Source organism: Physella acuta, unplaced genomic scaffold (genome assembly GCF_028476545.2).
Source record: "Physella acuta isolate Inbredline_101_S28 unplaced genomic scaffold, ASM2847654v3 ptg000562l, whole genome shotgun sequence".
In the NCBI taxonomy this organism is placed as follows: Eukaryota; Metazoa; Mollusca; class Gastropoda; family Physidae; genus Physella; species Physella acuta.
In genome coordinates this window covers 1,592,214-1,612,469 of record NW_026732081.1, presented here as the reverse complement: position 1 = coordinate 1,612,469, position 20,256 = coordinate 1,592,214, and the positions used below count along the sequence as shown (strand labels likewise).

General features: G+C 37.5%; 1 protein-coding gene across 1 annotated transcript in view; it reads right to left on the bottom strand.

Moving 5' to 3' along the window:
• Positions 1 to 16,808, bottom strand: part of LOC131946559 (uncharacterized) — a 57,086-nt gene extending 40,278 nt beyond the window's left edge. The window contains exons 1-2 of the mRNA XM_059307410.1: positions 16,694 to 16,808; positions 5,702 to 6,141 (exon numbers count right to left, since the gene is read on the bottom strand). Coding sequence (XP_059163393.1) covers positions 5,702 to 6,004 — 303 coding nt within the window. The 5' untranslated portion in view covers positions 6,005 to 6,141; positions 16,694 to 16,808. The remainder of the gene's footprint in view (positions 1 to 5,701; positions 6,142 to 16,693) is intronic.
• Between the last annotated feature and the right edge of the window lie 3,448 nt (positions 16,809 to 20,256).

Sequence of the window (20,256 nt, the reverse complement as noted above, 5' to 3'; positions counted from 1 at the left end):
AATCTACAGGTAGTACTAGAGGTGTGAGAGACTAGTGTCTAAGGGGGGGGGAGAGAAAGAGTGGTAGAGAGAGAGAGAGGAAATATACAGATAGTACCAGTCTCCACGAAAGAGGGAGGACATCTACAGGTGGCACTATATATAAGATATGTATAGGTAGTTTCAGGGAGAGAGAGAGAGGGCTTGGGTTCGGAATTCTACAGGTAGTCTCATGGGGAGAGATGTAGGTAGTCTCAGAGAGAGATAGAAAGATAAAGGAAATGTACAGGTAGTACCAGAGGTGTGAGAGACTAGTGTCTCAGAGAGAGAGAGAGAGAGAGAGAGAGAGAGAAAATTAGAGGAGATAGAAAGATAGAAATCTACAGGTAGTTTCAAATAAAAGATATATACAGGGTTTCAAGGAGAGAGAGAGAGGGGGTCGGGGTGAAAGGAAATAAACAGGTACTCCCCAATAGATGTAATAGACAGGTACTCCCCAATAGATGTAATAGACAGGTACTCCCCAATAGATGTAATAGACAGGTACTCCCCAATAGATGTAATAGACAGGTACTCCCCAATAGATGTAATAGACAGGTACTCCCCAATAGATGTAATAGACAGGTACTCCCCAATAGATGTAATAGACAGGTACTCCCCAATAGATGTAATAGACAGGTACTCCCCAATGAAATGAAACCACACAGGTAACCTCCAACAGAGATGCCTGATCCAGGTAGAGACCCAACGTCCTTGACACCTCACAGGTAAACTAGCACCCCAGGTAAACACGAGTGCTCAAAGCGTGGTTCAATACTGTCTGCTGACTGTTACATTGCACAATCTACGGCACATATCGATCTCATCGATCGATTATTGATTTCTCTAATTTGTGTCAGACTAATGAAAGATTTGTGGAATAGACTTAATTAATAGTCACGTGGTACGGCAAGAAAACACGTAGGTAAAGGTTTATGGTGTTGTAGTCTAAGGTGAAAATGTGTGGTGTTGTGGTTAAAGGTGTCTAAGATGAGTAAGTGTGTGGATCAATGGTGTATTTGGGTGAGTGTGTGGTTATGTGGTGTTGTGGTTAAAGGTGTTTTAAATGGGTATTTGTGGTTTTTTTGGTTAATGGTGTATTGTGTGAGTCAGTGTGGTGTTGTGGTTAAATGTGTCTTAGATTAGTGTATGTGGTTTTGTGGTTAATGATGTATTGGGTGAGTTTGTGCTGTTGTGGTTAAAAGTGCATAAATAGAGACTAAATAGTGTTGTGATTAATGGTGTCCTGAGTATATGTGGTGTTGTTGTTAGAAGTGTAGTAGGAGAGACCTTTTGTGTTATTGTCAATAGTGTCTTAGTGTGGTGTTGTGGTTTATGGTGTTCTACCGAGTTTATATGGTTATAGTATGTCTTAATGTAGTGTTGTGGTTACAAAAGGTGAGTCTTATGTAAGTCTCTCTAGTGTTGTGGCACTAGTGCCTTGACGTGTGTGTCACATAAATCAGAAGCACCAATTTTTTATATATACATATAAATTTAGACACTGTTACCATTATTGTTTTATTTCTATACTCGCCACTAACTGCCACATAACTCTGACACGACGCCACTACTCTCGCGTGAGATAAATTGACGCCACTATCACACCTACAACTATAGTGTAAGACTGTATCATGATAATGTACTCATAAATCGACATCAACATCGACAAACTGCAACGTGTCTTTGTAATACACCAGAATACACATCAATGTATGAATAATCCTAGACAATCTGTCCATTAATCTGAATATGGTATACCATAAAACCCTCTCCCATGAGCTTTGTTACACACACTCACACACACAAAACCATGCATATAGGCCGTCGTCTAGGCGTCTGTAGTTACCTATAAAGCTATCTATTGTTACGTATAGATACCTCTTGTTACCTATAGTTATCTATAGTGCCTATATTACCTATAGTACCTATTGCTACGGATGGCTACTTATAGTTACTTATTGCTACTTACAGTTACCTATAGTTTCGTATAATTACCTATTGTTACCTATGCTTACAGTTACTTACATATACCTATAATTACCTAAAGTTACCTATTTTAACCTATAATTACTGCCACCTACTATTGTTACCTACTGCTACCTATACTTATCTATAGTTACCTACATTTACATAAAGTTACCGGCATACATTCCAGTTTGAATAAAAATAAGGACATACAAGCGGTAAATAATTCAATAATTATGCCACATCTGCTGCTAAATGGTGATGTTAATGATGCAAAACAATGACAGATATTCATATTATTCCCTCGCTGATCCACTAAGCTTCCGTTTATCTCATAAGCCAACTACTTTAACTCATGTTTTTTTTTTTTGTAAATAGGTTATTTTTTTTTAATTCACATCAATATTAAACAAATTAATAAAAATAGAACATGGTTTGGATTGAAAAGGATGAGTATTTTTAATAAAAAAAATGGATAAACTTCTATTAAGAAACGGCATTTGTTGTTTTCAACTTTTTATGATCTGTTCACATCATCCTTTTATGATCTGTTAATATCAACATTTTTATCACCTGTTTAAATCAACATTTTTATCATCTGTTTATATAATTTTCCTTATGTTTATATCATCATTTTTATCGTCTTGCCTTCTTCACACCCCCATCCCTACTAGCTGTTTTTTTAGACGCAGGAGTCGACATAATTTGCTGACTTCACATCATCATAATTACCGTATATCAACTCATATGTTGCTATTGTTATATGTTGTATGGGGTAAATTGTGTTTTCTGTTCCAGGAAAGTAGTGTAAATTCTTACAGTGAGAAGCTATAGTACAAAAAAAAAATCAACGCCGAAGTCATGAATATTTTAACATCAACTACACGCGCAAGCCATTGTTGTTTCAGCCCCTCCCCTCTCCCCCTCCCCCACCCCACACCCCCACCCCTATCAACAATACGTTTTAGTGAAAGATAAAAATGAAATAATAAAATTTGAAGCTGAAACACCAATCAATACGGCGCAGCTGTTGTTTTGTTGTGTGTTGATGTGTTGATGTGTTGATATGTGGATGATAGCGGTTTTGTTGTGTTGATATGTTGATGATAGCGATTCATTTATGTGTTGATGCTGACGTATTAGTTGTGTGTTGATGTGTTGATACTGTCGAATTAGTTGTATGTTGGTGTATTGTTGTTAGCGGTTTCGTTGTGTGTTGATATGTTAATGTTAGCGGTTTAGTTGTGTGTTGATATGTTAATGTTAGGGGGTTTAGTTGTGTGTTGATATGTTAAAGTTAGCGGTTTAGTTGTGTGTTGATATGTTAATGTTAGGGGGTTTAGTTGTGTGTTGATATGTTAAAGTTAGCGGTTTAGTTGTGTGTTGATATGTTAATGTTAGGGGGTTTAGTTGTGTGTTGATATGTTAATGTTAGCGGTTTAGTTGTGTGTTGATATGTTGATGTTAGGGGGTTTAGTTGTGTGTTGATATGTTAATGTTAGCGGTTTAGTTGTGTGTTGATATGCTAATGTTAGGGGGTTTAGTTGTGTGTTGATATGTTAATGTTAGCGGTTTAGTTGTGTGTTGATATGTTGATGCGAAACGTTCAGTTGTGTGTTGATGTTAGCTGTTTGTTTGTGTGTTGGTGTGTTGATGCCAGCGGTTTAGTTGTGTGTTGATTAGTCAATGATTTCGATTTATTTCTGTGTTGAAATGTTATGTGGCGCTTACATCATTGTTGTATTGTATCGTCATTGTATAGCTTTATGTTTCTCTTTGTTCTGTACCGTGTTCTAGTGTGTATTCCCAAAGAAAAGCATAGCGTTTCTCCACCCACGAATTCTGCAACATTATGATATTATGTAAAGTGTAATGGCATTGTTCCATCTTTGTTTTATCTGACGGTATAGTTGGGTATAGTTGTGTATTAAAATATATCGCACTATACCGTTGTGTTGAGTGTTATAATGTGTAAATTAACTATTATAGTTTAGCATTGCTGTATACTACGACATCATTGATCGCAGTGTTACATTGTTTTGCCATGGTGTGTAGTTGTATGTTGTATGTTGTACAATACGTGTGCTGAATATGTTTGGATGCTGCGTACTCTGTATGAATGAAACAATCGGTTATTAGAGCTTCCTCCATTTCTCCTGCTAAATATGCACACAGAATATCCGAGAGTTATCCGGTAGTTATAAAAACTCTCTTCTCGCTTACACGCGATGAGATAAGAATGGGGAGAAGGGTATGCGTGGGTGGGTATGTGTGGGTATGTGTGTGTGAGGTTAATGACACTGGAGCTTAGTTTTAAAATATTGTAACGGAAAATGTATTGAATACCAAACGTGCAAACTGTTATAATGAATTGTTTGTGTAAGGATAAATAGGGGAAAACAAAGATTGAAAAACCATAGAAACTACACCTCCCTCCTCCCCTACTCTGGCTATCAGATGTACGGTTAAAACAGCTGATGTTATTGAGTGTAGAGGGTCAAAATCCCTCTTCAATCGCATGGCTCAACTTAACCACAACTCCTTCGCCACCTCCTTCCGCAACCACTTTTTCTACCCCCTACCCCAACCTCCAAATGTATTATAAAACAACCCACATTCCATACAAATCAGCCTACTATACCACAACTACAAATTCACCTACCTCTATCGATTCATCCACTCCACCCTCTAATATATTAAAAAACAACATAAAATTTTAACTGTTCCCTCCACAACCCCCCTCACCCCGAAAATGTAAGCAGCTCACAATCTTGAGGTTCAGACTGTCCCCTCCCCCCCCCCCCCCAACCCCCACCGCCAAAATGTAAACAACTCACAATCTTGAGGTTCAGACTCTCCCCCCACCCCCCCCCCCCTCCGCAACCCCTACCCCAAAATGTAAACAACTCACAATCTTGAGGTTCAGACTCCCCCCCCCAACCCCCAACCCCCACCAAAATGTAAACAACTCACAATCTTGAGGTTCAGACTCTCCCCCCACCCCCCCCCCTCCGCAACCCCTACCCCAAAATGTAAACAACTCACAATCTTGAGGTTCAGACTCCCCCCCCCAACCCCCAACCCCCACCAAAATGTAAACAACTCACAATCTTGAGGTTCAGACTGTCCCCTCCCCCAACCCCCACCCCCGAAATGTAAACAACTCACAATCTTGAGGTTCAGACTGTCCCCCTCCCCCAAAATGTAAACAACTCACAATCTTGAGGTTCAGACTGTCCCCCACACCCAAAATGTAAACAACTCACAATCTTGAGGTTCAGACTGTCCCCCACCCTCCCCCAAAATGTAAACAACTCACCATCTTGAGGTTCAGACTGTCCCCCACACCCAAAATGTAAACAACTCACAATCTTGAGGTTCAGACTGTCCCCTCCCCCACCCCTAAAATGTAAACAACTCACAATCTTGAGGTTCAGACTGTCCCCCCTCCCCCACCCCCAAAATGTAAACAACTCACAATCTTGAGGTTCAGACTGTCCCCTCCCCCACCCCCAAAATGTAAACAACTCACAATCTTGAGGTTCAGACTGTCCCCTCCCCCACCCCCAAAATGTAAACAACTCACAATCTTAAGGTTCAGACTGTCCCCCACCACCTCCCCCCTCCCCCCCCCCCCACCCCCACCAAAATGTAAACAACTCACAATCTTGAGGTTCAGACTGTCCCCACCCCCACCAAAATGTAAACAACTCACAATCTTGAGGTTCAGACTGTCCAGCTCCCTCTCGGCGACCTTCCTCCTGTCCGTCTCCTGCTTCCTCCTCGAGTACTCGCTCAGCTTGTCGAACGAAAATCCCGGCTGGTTCTTCCCTACAGCCGGATTGCCGGTTCCTTGACCGGCAGTGACACTGTTCCGTGACCGGTTCTTGTGGAACAGGGCCGAAGGGCCGTGGCTGGACAACCTTGACCCCGCGCTGGTTGAGATGGGTGGAGGCAATGACGTCATCGCTATTGTTGTCACTGTTGACCTAGGACTTTTTTTCCAGAAATAAACCATGGTAGCACCGGGTGCTTAGAAGTCGTGGTGGTGAGGGGTGGTGGGGTGGCTGGTGCGGGTACTCAGGTTGGTGGCGTTAAGTTCAAATCTCAAGCCGGGCACCTGGGCCGGCCTTTCTTTCATTCTTCCCCGGATACCTACACAAGGAAATAAAAACTAATTAACTAAAAGGTACCTGCTCAAAATATAAGCACTAATTAATTAAAAAGTACCTGCTCAAATTATAAGCACTAATTAATTAAAAGGTACCTGCTCAAAATATAAGCACTAATTAATTAAAATGTACATACGCAATGATATAATAACTAATTAGAAAGTGCTTGGTCAATAATATACAAACTAATGAAAGGTATTTAATCCATGATATACAAACTAATTAGAAGATACTTGGTCTATTATATACAAACTAATTAGAAGATATTTGATATACAAATCTATATATATCTATGATATACAAACAAATAAAAAACATACTTGGTCCATGATATACAAACTAATTAGAAGATACTTGGTCTATGAAATACAAACTAATGAAAACATACTTGGTCCATGATATGTAAACTAATTAGAAGGTACTTGGTCAAAAAATGTAAAAGTAATTAATAGTAGGCAGGTGAATGATATAAAAACTAATTAGAAACCAGAATCATTTTAGTACAACAATGTGCAATGTCTTTTATCTACTTTTTAATAACAAGTGATTTACTTTATGTACTCTGGTAGCTCATTAGAGAATGGTGACCTAATTAAGTATAACAAATCGTAGACAGCTTAATTAAGAGCTGACTATAATGAAATATATATAATGGCAGATATTCTTGCTTCACTGTGATTCTAAGAATCAATGAGACACGTGACAAAAAATAATTGGAGTCGGTATCATTTTTTGTGTGTATATTTTAGCCTTTTTTCCTGTTTTTTTTTTACCTAAACCCTTTTTTCTTATCAATTCTTAACTGTAATAGTCCAGGGGACATCCGTCAGTATTAAGTATTAAGTTTCTACATATGTGCCAAATGACCTGTTGATTCCAATTTCAGTCAACTTTTCTTTCTTGTTTTGTTTCCTTTGTCCACTCAAGAAAAATCTGACAAGACAGCAGTTGAGTTTGTCTCCACTAGAAAGGCGACGTCCCCAGTTAATGAGCCCCATCTGATTATGGGTCGGAACTTGAGATTTCTGAGTTAGCCCAACCAGATTTTTAGTCAATTTGACATTTTGGGGTAAAATTGATAGGATTAGTATTTAGTTTTAGCCAATAGTTGACATTTTGTTGGCTAATAGATCGGATATTCCACCTAACTCTCCGGGAAGGGGAGGTGGTTAGGTAGGCCTACTCTATAAAATACTCTACTGATATCAGATAACCAAGAAATTAGATTTATCTATTAACATCAAAATGTTTACGTTTAAGTTTTATATAATTTATTACAAGCTTTAATTTAACTCACTTCCTCGTCAGTCTGTCGTCAGTCGTCAGTCTGTCTAGATCGAAACGCCCGAGCGAAATAGAAAGCGCTTCTAACTGACAGATACGGTTCGTAATTGGTACGTGGGTCAAAACATGAAGAAATTGCAACATAACATTAAATTTATCTTAATTGGTTGCCTGATTAATTTTTTATGAATTAATTAAAATTGTGTCCAAATTAGTAGGCTGTCTCATCAAACTATTCCGCACTATAAGACACGCTTCATCACGTTCAACAGGTGCGCAATGGTTTTTAGTCATGCAAATCTAGTGTAAATAAAACATATAAAGTACTAAAAAAGTTTCATAAAAAACGTTTTAATAACAAGATTTTATTTAATAATGCACTAAAAAGTAGAAAATAAATTATACACTACTATTTAAATATCTATAAAGAAAAGCGTGAGTCTCTTCCTAAATATTAGTAAAGGTATCCAATAGATACTAAAGTGACCCACACTTTTCTATGGTTATTTAAATAGTAGTCTATAATTTATTTTCTACTTTTTAGTGCATTATTACATAAAAGCTTTTTTATGAAACTTTAAAAATTAGAATTTGACAATCACCTTAATGAAGTTGGTGGGCGTGGGGTGATGAAGGATGTTGCAAAAAATGAAGAATTTAGCAGGACAATGATGCCTAAACCGGCGCTAAAGAACACGGCACGTAAAACAATACGCCCAAATCCGCAGATCATTTATTTTATGACATTTCATAGTTAGCATGACATTTCTATTTTTGACATTTCTATTACCAACGCATAGTCACTGTGACATCTTCTAAATAAAGGTTTTGACAAGTACGAAGCCAGTCTCACATTGAATATCTCGCTGGTATCAAACTGGAATTGTTTCAAATATCAATGGTGAATCCGGCCTTCGCTGCTAATTTTCCATGATTGATTTTTTTTTTAGTTTGTGAATATTTCGAGGTTTAGAAAACTAGCGGACTGGATCGTATAGTAAGCCACGGCATTTCGGAAACAAAAACAAAAAACCACTGGCATAGAAGGCTTTCTTATATTCATGACACGACTTTTTTGTGAATAGTTTCTTAACAACTCACCATTTATGTAAGCTATCGATATATGATCTATACAAATCAATAGTTGCAAAATCGATTTTTCTTAGGAAAATTCCAGAAAAAAAAATTTGAAAAGAATTTCCCAAGAACTGAAGATGGCAAGGTTGAATTTTAAAGTGATAAATCACAGAATCGATGTTGTGAAGGTAATGTTGTATTAAATACCGATGTGATGGAGTGAATGGAATGCTGTATTGAATACAGAATGACGTGAATTGAGACCAGTCTAATAATTCAACATTTAGGTGTAATTGATGGTCTGGAAATTTCAAATATCTCATCGTCCTAGATTCTGTAAGGAGTACACAGATTTTTTTTTAATGGTGATCTATAAATAGCCAGGCATAGGTTGGGGTGACAGTGAGTTGGAAGGGGGGAGAACCGGGGGGGAGGGGAGGTAATCAGTAAGGGGAGAGAAATCTGGGATGGTAGATAATTCAGATGGTAGGGGAGAGAAGCAAGGGAGAGAATATCACCGAGGGGGAGGGGAGTAAATCAAAGGAGGGAACACCACCGAGGGGAGAGAATCCGAGATGGTAGATAATTCAGAGGTTAGAGGAGATAATCAAGGGAGGGAACACCACCATGGGGAGGGGAGAGAATCAGGATGCACGCCAGCAGGGGTAGGGGAGAGAATCAGAATGGACACCAGCAGGGGTAGGGGAGAGAATTAGCTGTAGGGGAGACCACCATGCCTGGAGACGAAGATGACATGTCGTGAGCGTGGGGTGAATTACTCACTGCGGCATCATATCAAGTGCCTGTAGTGATGTGCGCGTTCAGTGTGAGCCTCTGGAACATATCCCCAATAATATTTGGACGCCATCGATTGGACCGTTCAAAAACAAGTGGGCGCCACCTAGGGAGCCGTATAAAGAGCCGGCATACGGTCGTCCAAATTTCCATTACAGCCGGTATTTTTTTTGCTTCGGTTTTAGACATTCAATTATTAAGATGTATGTATGATAAAATATGTATTGGTAATATATGAAGACATTATGATATTCGAAGTATGGGTGTTGTTATGTTTGTGGGATATATGAAGGGTTTGGATGATACAAGGTATGTGGGGTATGTACGTTGTCTGAATGATACACGCTGTATATGTCAAACAAGATGTAAGCATATTACATGTATAATAAAAGCTGTTTAGATAATAAAAGTAGTATGAATAAAAAGTTAAATGAATAATGAAAGCGGAATGGATAAAAAAAAGAGTATCGATAATTAAAGGTGGATGGATAATAGAAGGTGTATGGATAGTAAAAGATGTTTGAAAAATAAATGGACAGTAAAATGTGTATGAATAATGAAATTGATAGTTTTATTTATATGTATAATAATAATGTATAACAATGTGTGTGGATAATTAAATGTGTATAGATAAGTTAAGGGATATGGCATATAAAAGTTGTATAAAGGCTTCACAAATTGTTAAAGATATATAAATTCTCGTCTAATGCAAGATTCTTAACTTGTTATGAGAATGCTGCCGAACAGAAATGAAAATAGACAAGGAAGTTCAGAGTCTATTTTTAGATAGCGGAAACTGCGCCTTAGCCGAGGAGAATTAACAAATCCAGCGCGATGGCTGGTAATGGGAAAAGTTTCTTTAAACAAACAAGATTAGATTCATCTTTTGTACAGGTCCCATGGAAGTCTGAATTGTAACAGCTTCAGTGGATGTCTGAATGTAACAGCTTCAGTGGATGTCTGAATGTAACAGCTTCAGTGGATGTCTGAATGTAACAGCTTCAGTGGATGTCTGTCTGAATGTAACAGCTTCAGTGGATGTCTGAATGTAACAGCTTCAGTGGATGTCTGGATGTAACAGCTTCAGTGGATGTCTGTCTGAATATAACAGCTTCAGTGGATGTCTGAATGTAACAGCTTCAGTGGATGTCTGGATGTAACAGCTTCAGTGGATGTCTGAATGTAACAGCTTCAGTGGATGTCTGTCTAAATGTAACAGCTTCAGTGGATGTATGGATGTAACAGCTTCAGTGGAAGTCTAAATGTAACAGCTTCAGTGGATGTCTGAATGTAACAGCTTCAGTGGATGTCTGAATGTAACAGCTTCAGTGGATGTCTGGATGTAACAGCTTCAGTGGATGTCTAACAGCTTCAGTGGATGTATGGATGTAACAGCTTTAACAAAATGCTACTGGTATTAGAAACAACGGAGTACTTATAGTACCGCTTCACTAGCGTTAGGGTGTGCCTGAATAAAACTAACAGATATATAAGGTCATAGGATTAAAGCTAAATATAATGTCCTAAACTGAAACATTAGATCACGATCTAACGAGGGACGATCTACACGCTGATAACTATTTCAATTTATCTGATGTTGACAACAAGAATCAAACAAACGCCGTCTTAATGCATAGTGGGAAGCAGAGTTTGTAAACACAATGTCTAACAAACACATGGTAGATGGATATTGTTAAAAATACTGGTGATAACTTGGTCTAATACAAACCATATACATATATAGCTGAAAAGCCGAACAAAAACCTTTCAATATGTTGAGAGTTGGATGAACTCAACCATTCCTAAGAAAAAAAGTCTAGATCTAGATGCATGTTGAGAGTTGGATGAACTCAACCATTCTTTAAACAACCATCTGGATCTAGATGTATGTTGAGAGTAGGATGAAGTCAACAATTCCTAAGAAAAACCATCTAGATCTAGATGCATGTTGAGAGTTGGACCATACAAGATCTAACGAAGATCTTCTGTAAACACGGTGAGGAAATACACATAGATTTAAAACAACATTTTCAAAAAGTAGGGCGTATAATCCTATATTTAGCTTAAGGTCACTAAAACTATCCTTAACCTCACAATTGATGCGCTTTGCTTCATGTTCCACTTTTACAATTCTTCACAGATTAACCCTTTAACAAGCAACACCTTAAAATAAACAACCTTTGACCGACTCTAATAATGACCTTATATAAAAAACCCAATGGATTCACAATCCCGCACTGCCAACAGAAAACTGAAACGTTACACATTGACGGGGGGGGGGGGGGGGGGGGGGAGGTGCTTATTTCAACAAGAACGAAAACATTTTCTCCGCGGATTCTTGACTTCTCTACAGTTTCCTCTAGAGATTTTCTTCGCGGAACCGAGCAATTGTTTGTTCAAATATGTGCTGTTTGTCCAGCTAGGGTAGAGTGGGGGTCTTTATTTTCTGTCTTTCAGCAATGTTTGATTTAACCTCGTTGATATATACATATATATATATATATATATATATATATATATATATATATATATATATATATATATATATATATATATACTTTGTTAAGATGTGTGTATCGAATCATTCCATGTAAATATATTAACCAACTACAACATTACAAAGGAGACGAAGTGGTCGGGGGTGGTAGAGCATACGACTGCTACCCGAAATTCTGATACGTACATGACTGACCCTAGGCAAAGACTACTAGATAATGCTGACCACACTATCCGTTAGTATGGCGAGGTCACCGCAATAGGTAAACTCTACTTCACCTGCACCCTCGCGATCCAGGTTCAAAATGGTACTGAACATTTACACCGTATAAATATAAATTATTTAGTTGAAAGTATATTATATAGAACACTAGCCGTCCCGGCCAGGCCCTGCTCTGGCTTCTGTGAAAAACCTTTCTGTTAAAGACCATTACCTGTGTGTTTAGTAATCATCATAAACCCGGCATTGCCCACCCAAACCACAACCAACCAAAACCAAAACAACAAAACGCAAACATAACGCTAACACAATTACAAATACAAACGAAAACAAAAACCTAACAACAAACCCAACCACAACCACAAACACCAATACAAACACAAAGAAAAAACAAACAAAAAAGCAAACGAAAACAAAAACCTAACAACAAACCCAACCACAAACACCAATACCAACAAAAAAAAAACAACGAAAAAGCAAACGAAAACAAACCAAATCCAAACGCAAAACCAACCAAAAACACAAATACAAACCCAAAAAAAAAAAAAAAAAAAAAAAAAAAAAACGATAAAAGAAAGAACAAAAACGAACCAAATCAAAACGCAACCACTAACGCAAACCCACCTAAACACAAAGAAAACACTAACGCGAACATAAACGCCCGGGGCGGAATCACCTGTTTTAGCTTAATGAACGACTATAGTACCCCAACTTATTCATAGTCTTTTGCACTCACTTAAACGAACGCGCCTGTTTCAATTTGATGAACAATTTTAATACTCCAAGCTTATCCGTAAAATACCTACAACATTTGCACTTGATCAATCCCCGCTAATTATGTAATTATTTTTTTTCCCAACACCAAAACAAAGTAATTAAAAAGTAAATTATTTTCGACTAATGCAATGGTTTTATAAAGGGAAGTAATTTTGTTTTCCTAATTTATCAAAGGGAAGTAAGTGCTATAGGACTAAATAAAGACATAATTAGAATTTTTGTAAAAGATGATATTTTTTTTAAACTTGTGTTTAATGAACATGCCGACAATTATTACTGTAATTTGAAAAATGAAAATGATTTCCCAACACTTTCAACGGTAATTTTTTAGCTCATAAATTTAGACAAATGCGCACGATAATTTTCTAACACTTAAATTCGTACAGTTCCAACGACATACAAATGCATTACATACAGAACTGAGCTTTATATATTAGACTAGCCGTCCCGGCCAGGCCCTGCTCTGGCTTCTGTGAAAAACCTTTCTGTTAAAGACCATTACCTGTGTGTTTAGTAATCATCATAAACCCGGCATTGCCCACCCAAACCACAACCAACCAAAACCAAAACAACAAAACGCAAACATAACGCTAACACAATTACAAATACAAACGAAAACAAAAACTTAACAACAAACACAACCACACCCACAAACACCAATACAAACACAAAGAAAAAACAAACAAAAAAGCAAACGAAAACAAAAACCTAACAACAAACCCAACCACAAACACCAATACCAACAAAAAAAAAATCAACGAAAAAAGCAAACGAAAACAAACCAAATCCAAACGCAAAACCAACCAAAAACACAAATACAAACCCAAACAAAAAAAACACAAACAAAAACGAAAAAAGAAAGAACGAAAACGAACCAAATTAAAACGCAACCACTAACGCAAACCCACCTAAACACAAAGAAAACACTAACGCGAACATAAACGCCCGGGGCGGAATCACCTGTTTTAGCTTAATGAACGACTATAGTACCCCAACTTATTCACAGTCTTTTGCACTCACTTAAACGAACGCGCCTGTTTCAATTTAATAAACAATTTTAATACTCCAAGCTTATCCGTAAAATACCTACAACATTTGCACTTGATCAATCCCCGCTAATTATGTAATTATTTTTTTTCCCAACACCAAAACAAAGTAATTAAAAAGTAAATTATTTTCACGGAATGCAATGGTTTTATAAAGGGAAGTAATTGTGTTTTTCCTAATTTATCAAAGGGAAGTAAGTGCTATAGGACTAAATAAAGACATAATTAGAATTTTTGTAAAAGATGATATTTTTTTTAAAACTTGTGTTTAATGAACATGCCGACAATTATTACTATAATTTGAAAAATGAAAATTATTTCCCAACACTTTCAATAGTAATTTTTTAGCTCATAAATTTAGACAAATGCGCACGATAATTTTCTAACTTTTAAATTCGTACAATTCCAACGACATACAAATGCATTACATACAGAACTGAGCTTTATATATTAGATTTTAGCTTAGAGATTTTTCACCTCAAACAATTTCGTTGAAAGAAAATTTAATAATCTTTTTTTAAAGGGAGGGGGTGGGTGCGATTCTAATGACGTGTCGTATTATCAGTTCATAAAATATTAGACCTCAAGTTAATTAATAAAACGTTTTTAGTATCGTCAGGCTCATTAGCCATTTTTTCTTTCTTTGTAACGAATATTTGCTGCAATTTACTTTTCTGCATTTTTATACCCTCGTGTTTTTTAACTAATTAACAAAATAATTATCTTAGCTGATGGGAGCAAGATTAAAGACGTAATTATTATCATAATAAAATCAACCTAGAATAATACTTCGATCTGTTGTTTTGATTGATTACGTCATTACAGCAGAGATTATGATTAAAGTCATTCAATCAATGCAACTTTGGTAATATCAAGTTTTCCAATTAAATAAATTGGCTATTAATAAATTTGTTTTATTATCTGCATGCCATATAATCACAGTATTTTATTAAAAATATTTTAACCTTATAACCTAATCACACATCATCATCTGTAAAAAAAATATAACTTATACGAAGTGATCGTGAACATATTAAGTACATCAAAGGTAGCTCTGGAGGTGGATATACTTATGTTATATTGTGTTATTTAGGGTAAAAAGTAAAGTTTCCCTTACAAATCTGACGGTCTATGGGCAAGTGAAGTAGAGTTCACTTATTTCTGTGACCTCAGCATATGAAGAGATAGTGTGGTCAGCACTATGCCCAGCCGCCTTTACTTTCCATAACGTGAGTTAGGTACCCATCAGAGTTGGGTGGACTCAGGGACGGTCTACGGATTCGAACTCGAGACTAACGGGTTAGCAGTCCAGCTCTCTACCGCTAGACCACTCCGTTAATTAGGGAGATAGTCAACAATCGTGTTATATAACACATTTAACCAATCAAATTAGTTCTTGAGTACATGTGTTATTCTATGTTTTATGTTTATTTCTCAGAAGAGCTGCAGTAACTAAACGTGAAGCAATTAATTAAACCCATCAGCTGTGTCACTGGGAGAAGTTATTTAATTTTTAAAAAAAACGAGCTGATCCGCGAAGTAGCATACGCCTCTATTTAGTTTAATTCCTATTTTTCAGGAAGTCATAATATGTAAATTCGACACTACCAATTGTTGCGACTGAAAATATTTTGCTTTAAAACACTATCAGAAGCTAGTGAAGGACGATTATCCTCAGCCTCTCTTTCCACTCCTCCCCCCCCCCCCCCTCCCATGTGAAAGCAGTCATCCGTGACGACAGTTGGAAGTGCTAGGTCTGTCAACAAATGTTAACGGTCTGAACTTGGAGAACTATTTTATGAACAGTATTGAGGTACCATAGGAAACATTTTATGAAGCCCCCGCAGATCTGCAGACCAAAGTCCAGTTCATCCACGAAGTTGGACTTGTTTAAATCCTCAACTCAACCACGAAGTTGGACTTGTTTAAATCCTCCAACATAAATTTAATTAAGAATGAAGGGGACAAAAGAAGTAGCAAGACCATAGCCATTGATAGAAACATGGTAAATCTATTTAAAATAAAGTATATAATTTAATATTGATTTTTTTTATTAATTAAAATTGTGTGATTTAATTTAAAATATCTTTACAATTTCAAACGTTTCTTATTTTTCTTGCACAGCAGTTTTTATGGAAATATTTATACAACATCTCAACTAGTTTAATCGTTGAGTAAAAAAAAAAAACAAGTCTTTATGTACGAGGTTATTTTGTGAGGCCTTTGTTAAATGATTAATTAACATTTAAATATCAACCCTCTTCTTGTATGAAAAACAAATTTAGAGGAAAAAAAAGTTTGTTTTTTTATTAAACAAAATCTTAAAACTATTGATCCAAATACCAAAGTTTTTACGTTTTATAGATTATATAGGCATTTAAAAAAAAAATATTGAAAATAAAACAAAGAACTTTCTATTTAACATAGATTTAAGATAAAATAAAATTAAAATATAAAACCTTGCTAAGAACAGGTTTACATATAGATATCTAAAAGGTACAATAATATCGAAACTAGTAAAAAAATGTAAAAAGTAATGTTCCCTATAGGTAAAAAAGTAAAGTTCCCTATAGGTAAAAAGTAAAGTTCTCTATAGGTAAAACAGTATATTTCCCTATAGGTAAAACGTAAATTTCTCTATAGGTAAAACGTAAATTTCTCTATAGGTAAAAAGTAAAGTTCCCTATAGGTAAAACGTACATTTCTCTTTAGGTAAAAAGAAAAGTTCCCTATAGGTAAAAAAGTAAAGTTCCCTATAGGTAAAACTTATTTTTTTCTATAGGTAAAAAAGTAAAGTTCCCTATGAAGACAAGTGTCAAGTGTAAATGAAAGCGTCCAACCTGTGAGCGAGTCCAATATCCCCGCAGTGCGTGTCCCCTAGTGTCTCCTACATGCGGAGAACGGCCCCGTTTATATAAGACTGGCCGTATTCTCTTAGCCTCTCAATCCGTCATAATCCCGCGCCTCGCGAGTAATGATGGCGCATCGATCCCTCACTCGTCTCCCCGCCTCACGCTCTCCCCTCACACCGCTCCAACCCCGCCTCTCCCGTCACCCCACCCGCCCCACAACTTGTCAGGGGGAATTCTATTTGGTGACTCTGGTCGGAGTCACAGTCACCGTGGGGAGTCGAGGAGTCAGGGCGACGGCTTTATATTTTAATTATAACACAAATTGAGTTATTAATATAAACGGTCTTGTTATTGAATATATTTCTACTGATTGTTTCGTTATAAGCTTACTCTGACATAAATACTCAATCATGGAGAATAGAGAAGGTATAGGATATGTTCAATTGTTATGTGATTGTAGGATATGTGACCGTATGTATGTCGGTGACACGTAGTCACGTGACCTTATCTAAACGTGTGACCCTAGGTTAAGGTTACACTAGGTTAAGGTGACCCTAACTAGTACCTGGGTCATTTAACTCTTACTAACAATGATCGACCAAATAAAGACACGAGATTTCTCATCCCACCTCACGCCATCTTATTCCATCTCACCCTCCCCCTTCCCTCCCCCATCACACACACACTTTCTTACATTTAAAGCTAATTAGAAAAGAAAATTAAATCATTACTCTTAAAAGTGAACTGCATAATTAATAGGCCAACTGACATTTTTAATCTGATAATGAACTTAATCATGTGGTTTTTAATTACATTAATGATCATGTACCGCGCCTTGTCGGTCTTTACAACTGAGGTCTTACGTTTAATACTATGACGTAATCGCCACCATATAAATCTGATCATGTGACATAATGGTCGAGTGGTAGAGCTTAAGTCTGCCAACCCGAAAGTCTCGAGTTCGAATCCAGGGCTCGATTCTGTAATATAATACGTCCCTGATTCCACTCTTACTGAAGGGTACCTGACTCATGCTAGGAAAACAAAGGCGGTTTGGTATAGTGCTGACCACTATTGTATGCCGAGGTTACTGAAACAGATGAACTCTACTTCATCTGCTCCGTGTGTCTTGGTAAAAGATGATGATGATATGACATAACTCCACCATATAATCTTGGCCAACAAAACCTGCGACTCTTGATAATACGATCTTATCTTGGCCATATTACGTAACGATAACATACATTTTCGCCATACAGTTTTGCCATACAATTTTGCCATACAGTTTTGCCATACATTTTCGCCATACAGTTTTGCCATACAGCAGTTTTGCCATACAATTTTGCCATACAGTTTTGCCATACAGTTTTGCCATACAGTTTTGCCATACATTTTCGCCATACAGTTTTGCCATACAGTTTTGCCATACAGTTTTGCCATACAGTTTTGCCATACATTTTCGCCATACAGTTTTGCCATACGTTTTGCCATACAGTTTTGCCATAAGTTTTGCCATACAGTTTTGCCATAAGTTTTGCCATACAGTTTTGCCATAAGTTTTGCCATACAGTTTTGCCATACAGTTTTGCCATACATTTTCGCCATACAGTTTTGCCATAAGTTTTGCCATACAGTTTTGCCATAATTTTTGCCATACAGTTTTGCCATACAGTTTTACCATACATTTTTGCCATGTGACCGAAACCTTTGAATGTTTCGTGATTTGAAAATTTTTAAGTCCGCTCCCCAAATGACTTTATGGGTAAACATGACGTATTTAATGATAAAGTTTCATGAAGGGATGTGATGAATAATGTTAAAAGTTGATGTAATTAGTCGGGTATCAATCGTAATCAGTGGTAAGAAATAATGTAATCGAACGTTTTATTCTGGCTTTGTGTTAGGCGTGTATGTAAGGGATGTGACACATGTATAGTATTAGAAATACAACAACTCCCAACTGTAAGTCATTCATGGTATTGGAAAATTTCTAGCCGTAAATCTTGTACTGGTATGGGGAAACGGGTATTTTTTTCTGGGTTCAACAAAAACCCGGGGTTTGTGGAGTGGGAGTGGTGAAGAAAAGTGGGGGGTGGGAGGTGGAGTGGTGACGGGAAATGACCCTGGGGTCGTGGGTTTGGGTGTTGTCGAGATGGGAACCTGGGATAATTGGGCTGGGTTAGCGATAAGAAGGGATCATGGGATCATGGGATCATGGGATCATGGGATCATGGGATCATGGGATCATGGGATCATGGGATCATGGGATTATTGGATCATGGGATCATGGGATCGTGGGATTATTGGATCATGGGATCGTGGGATCATGGGATCGTGGGATCATTGGATCATGGGATCATGGGATCATGGGATCATGGGATCATGGGATCGTGGGTTGGAATTGTGTCGAAAAGGAACCCTGGTTTCGTGGGGTCAGAGGGATGACTGTGATCAGGGGGTGGGGTGGAGTGGGGGTACTTGCATAGTGAGGTGAGGGGAGGTGACAAAAAGGGATCGTAGGGTGGATGTTAAAGAGATACCCCCACCCCCCCCCCCGCCCCCTTCAAATTATATCGTGGGGGGAATGGAAGCCAATCAGTTCAAACTCTGATTGGTTTATTCATTAATCCACGCGACGATTGGCCGATAGATCGATCATGTTTTTTAACCTCAGCAGATCATGACACAACAAAAGAACAAAAAACAGCCAACAGCCTCATCCCCCCCCCCCCCAGCTCTGTCAACATTTATTTGACACCACCCCACGTCTGCTTCAATTCTTCCAGGTCATCCCGACACTGATTCATGACCCCTGGAGATTTTTTACAACTTTTCCCTCCCAAAAACTCAAAATGAATAATACCACTGTGTTTATATGTTGAAATTTCTTGTTTGTTCTGTAATCCCTGCGACCTGCCTGCAGGGAATTCCCTGCCTGTCTACAGGGACGCCCCTGCTAATGAAGATGTTGTCTCAAGCAGACGGATGTTGAAACTGCCCAATGAATCACTTCCCTAAATCAGCCCGCTCTGTTGATCCTAGCCTGCGCGCGGCAGAGTTGCTGTAAAAACCTTAACTCACGCCGATAAAACACCAGAATTAATTAACAACGTTTAAAATAGATCACCTCAAAACTGACACACACAATGTATGTTAATATCTACATTAAACATTACCTTTTATTTTGTGATGGATGACTCCTTCATGTAATATATTAACACGATCAAATTATCGAGCTATACATTAAAATTTCTCTTTTCTTTTGGTGCGGATGATATTCAAAGGTGTCAGATTTATATCAAATATGACCCGGTAAGTAAAATTGTTTGCGTGGAAATATAAATCTTTATGAATATTAATTAGCGCGTGAGCGATGTAGGGGCTGGAGCCGTTCTTTGTGTGTCACGTGGGATGTTCGTGTCTCGTTTGATCTACGACAATCTCGTGTGATCTCTAACAATCTTCACATGTGATCTCGTAAAATCTCTTGTTATCTTAAAAAATCTCGTGTAATATACAATCTCGTTTAATCGCATAAAATCTGGTAATTT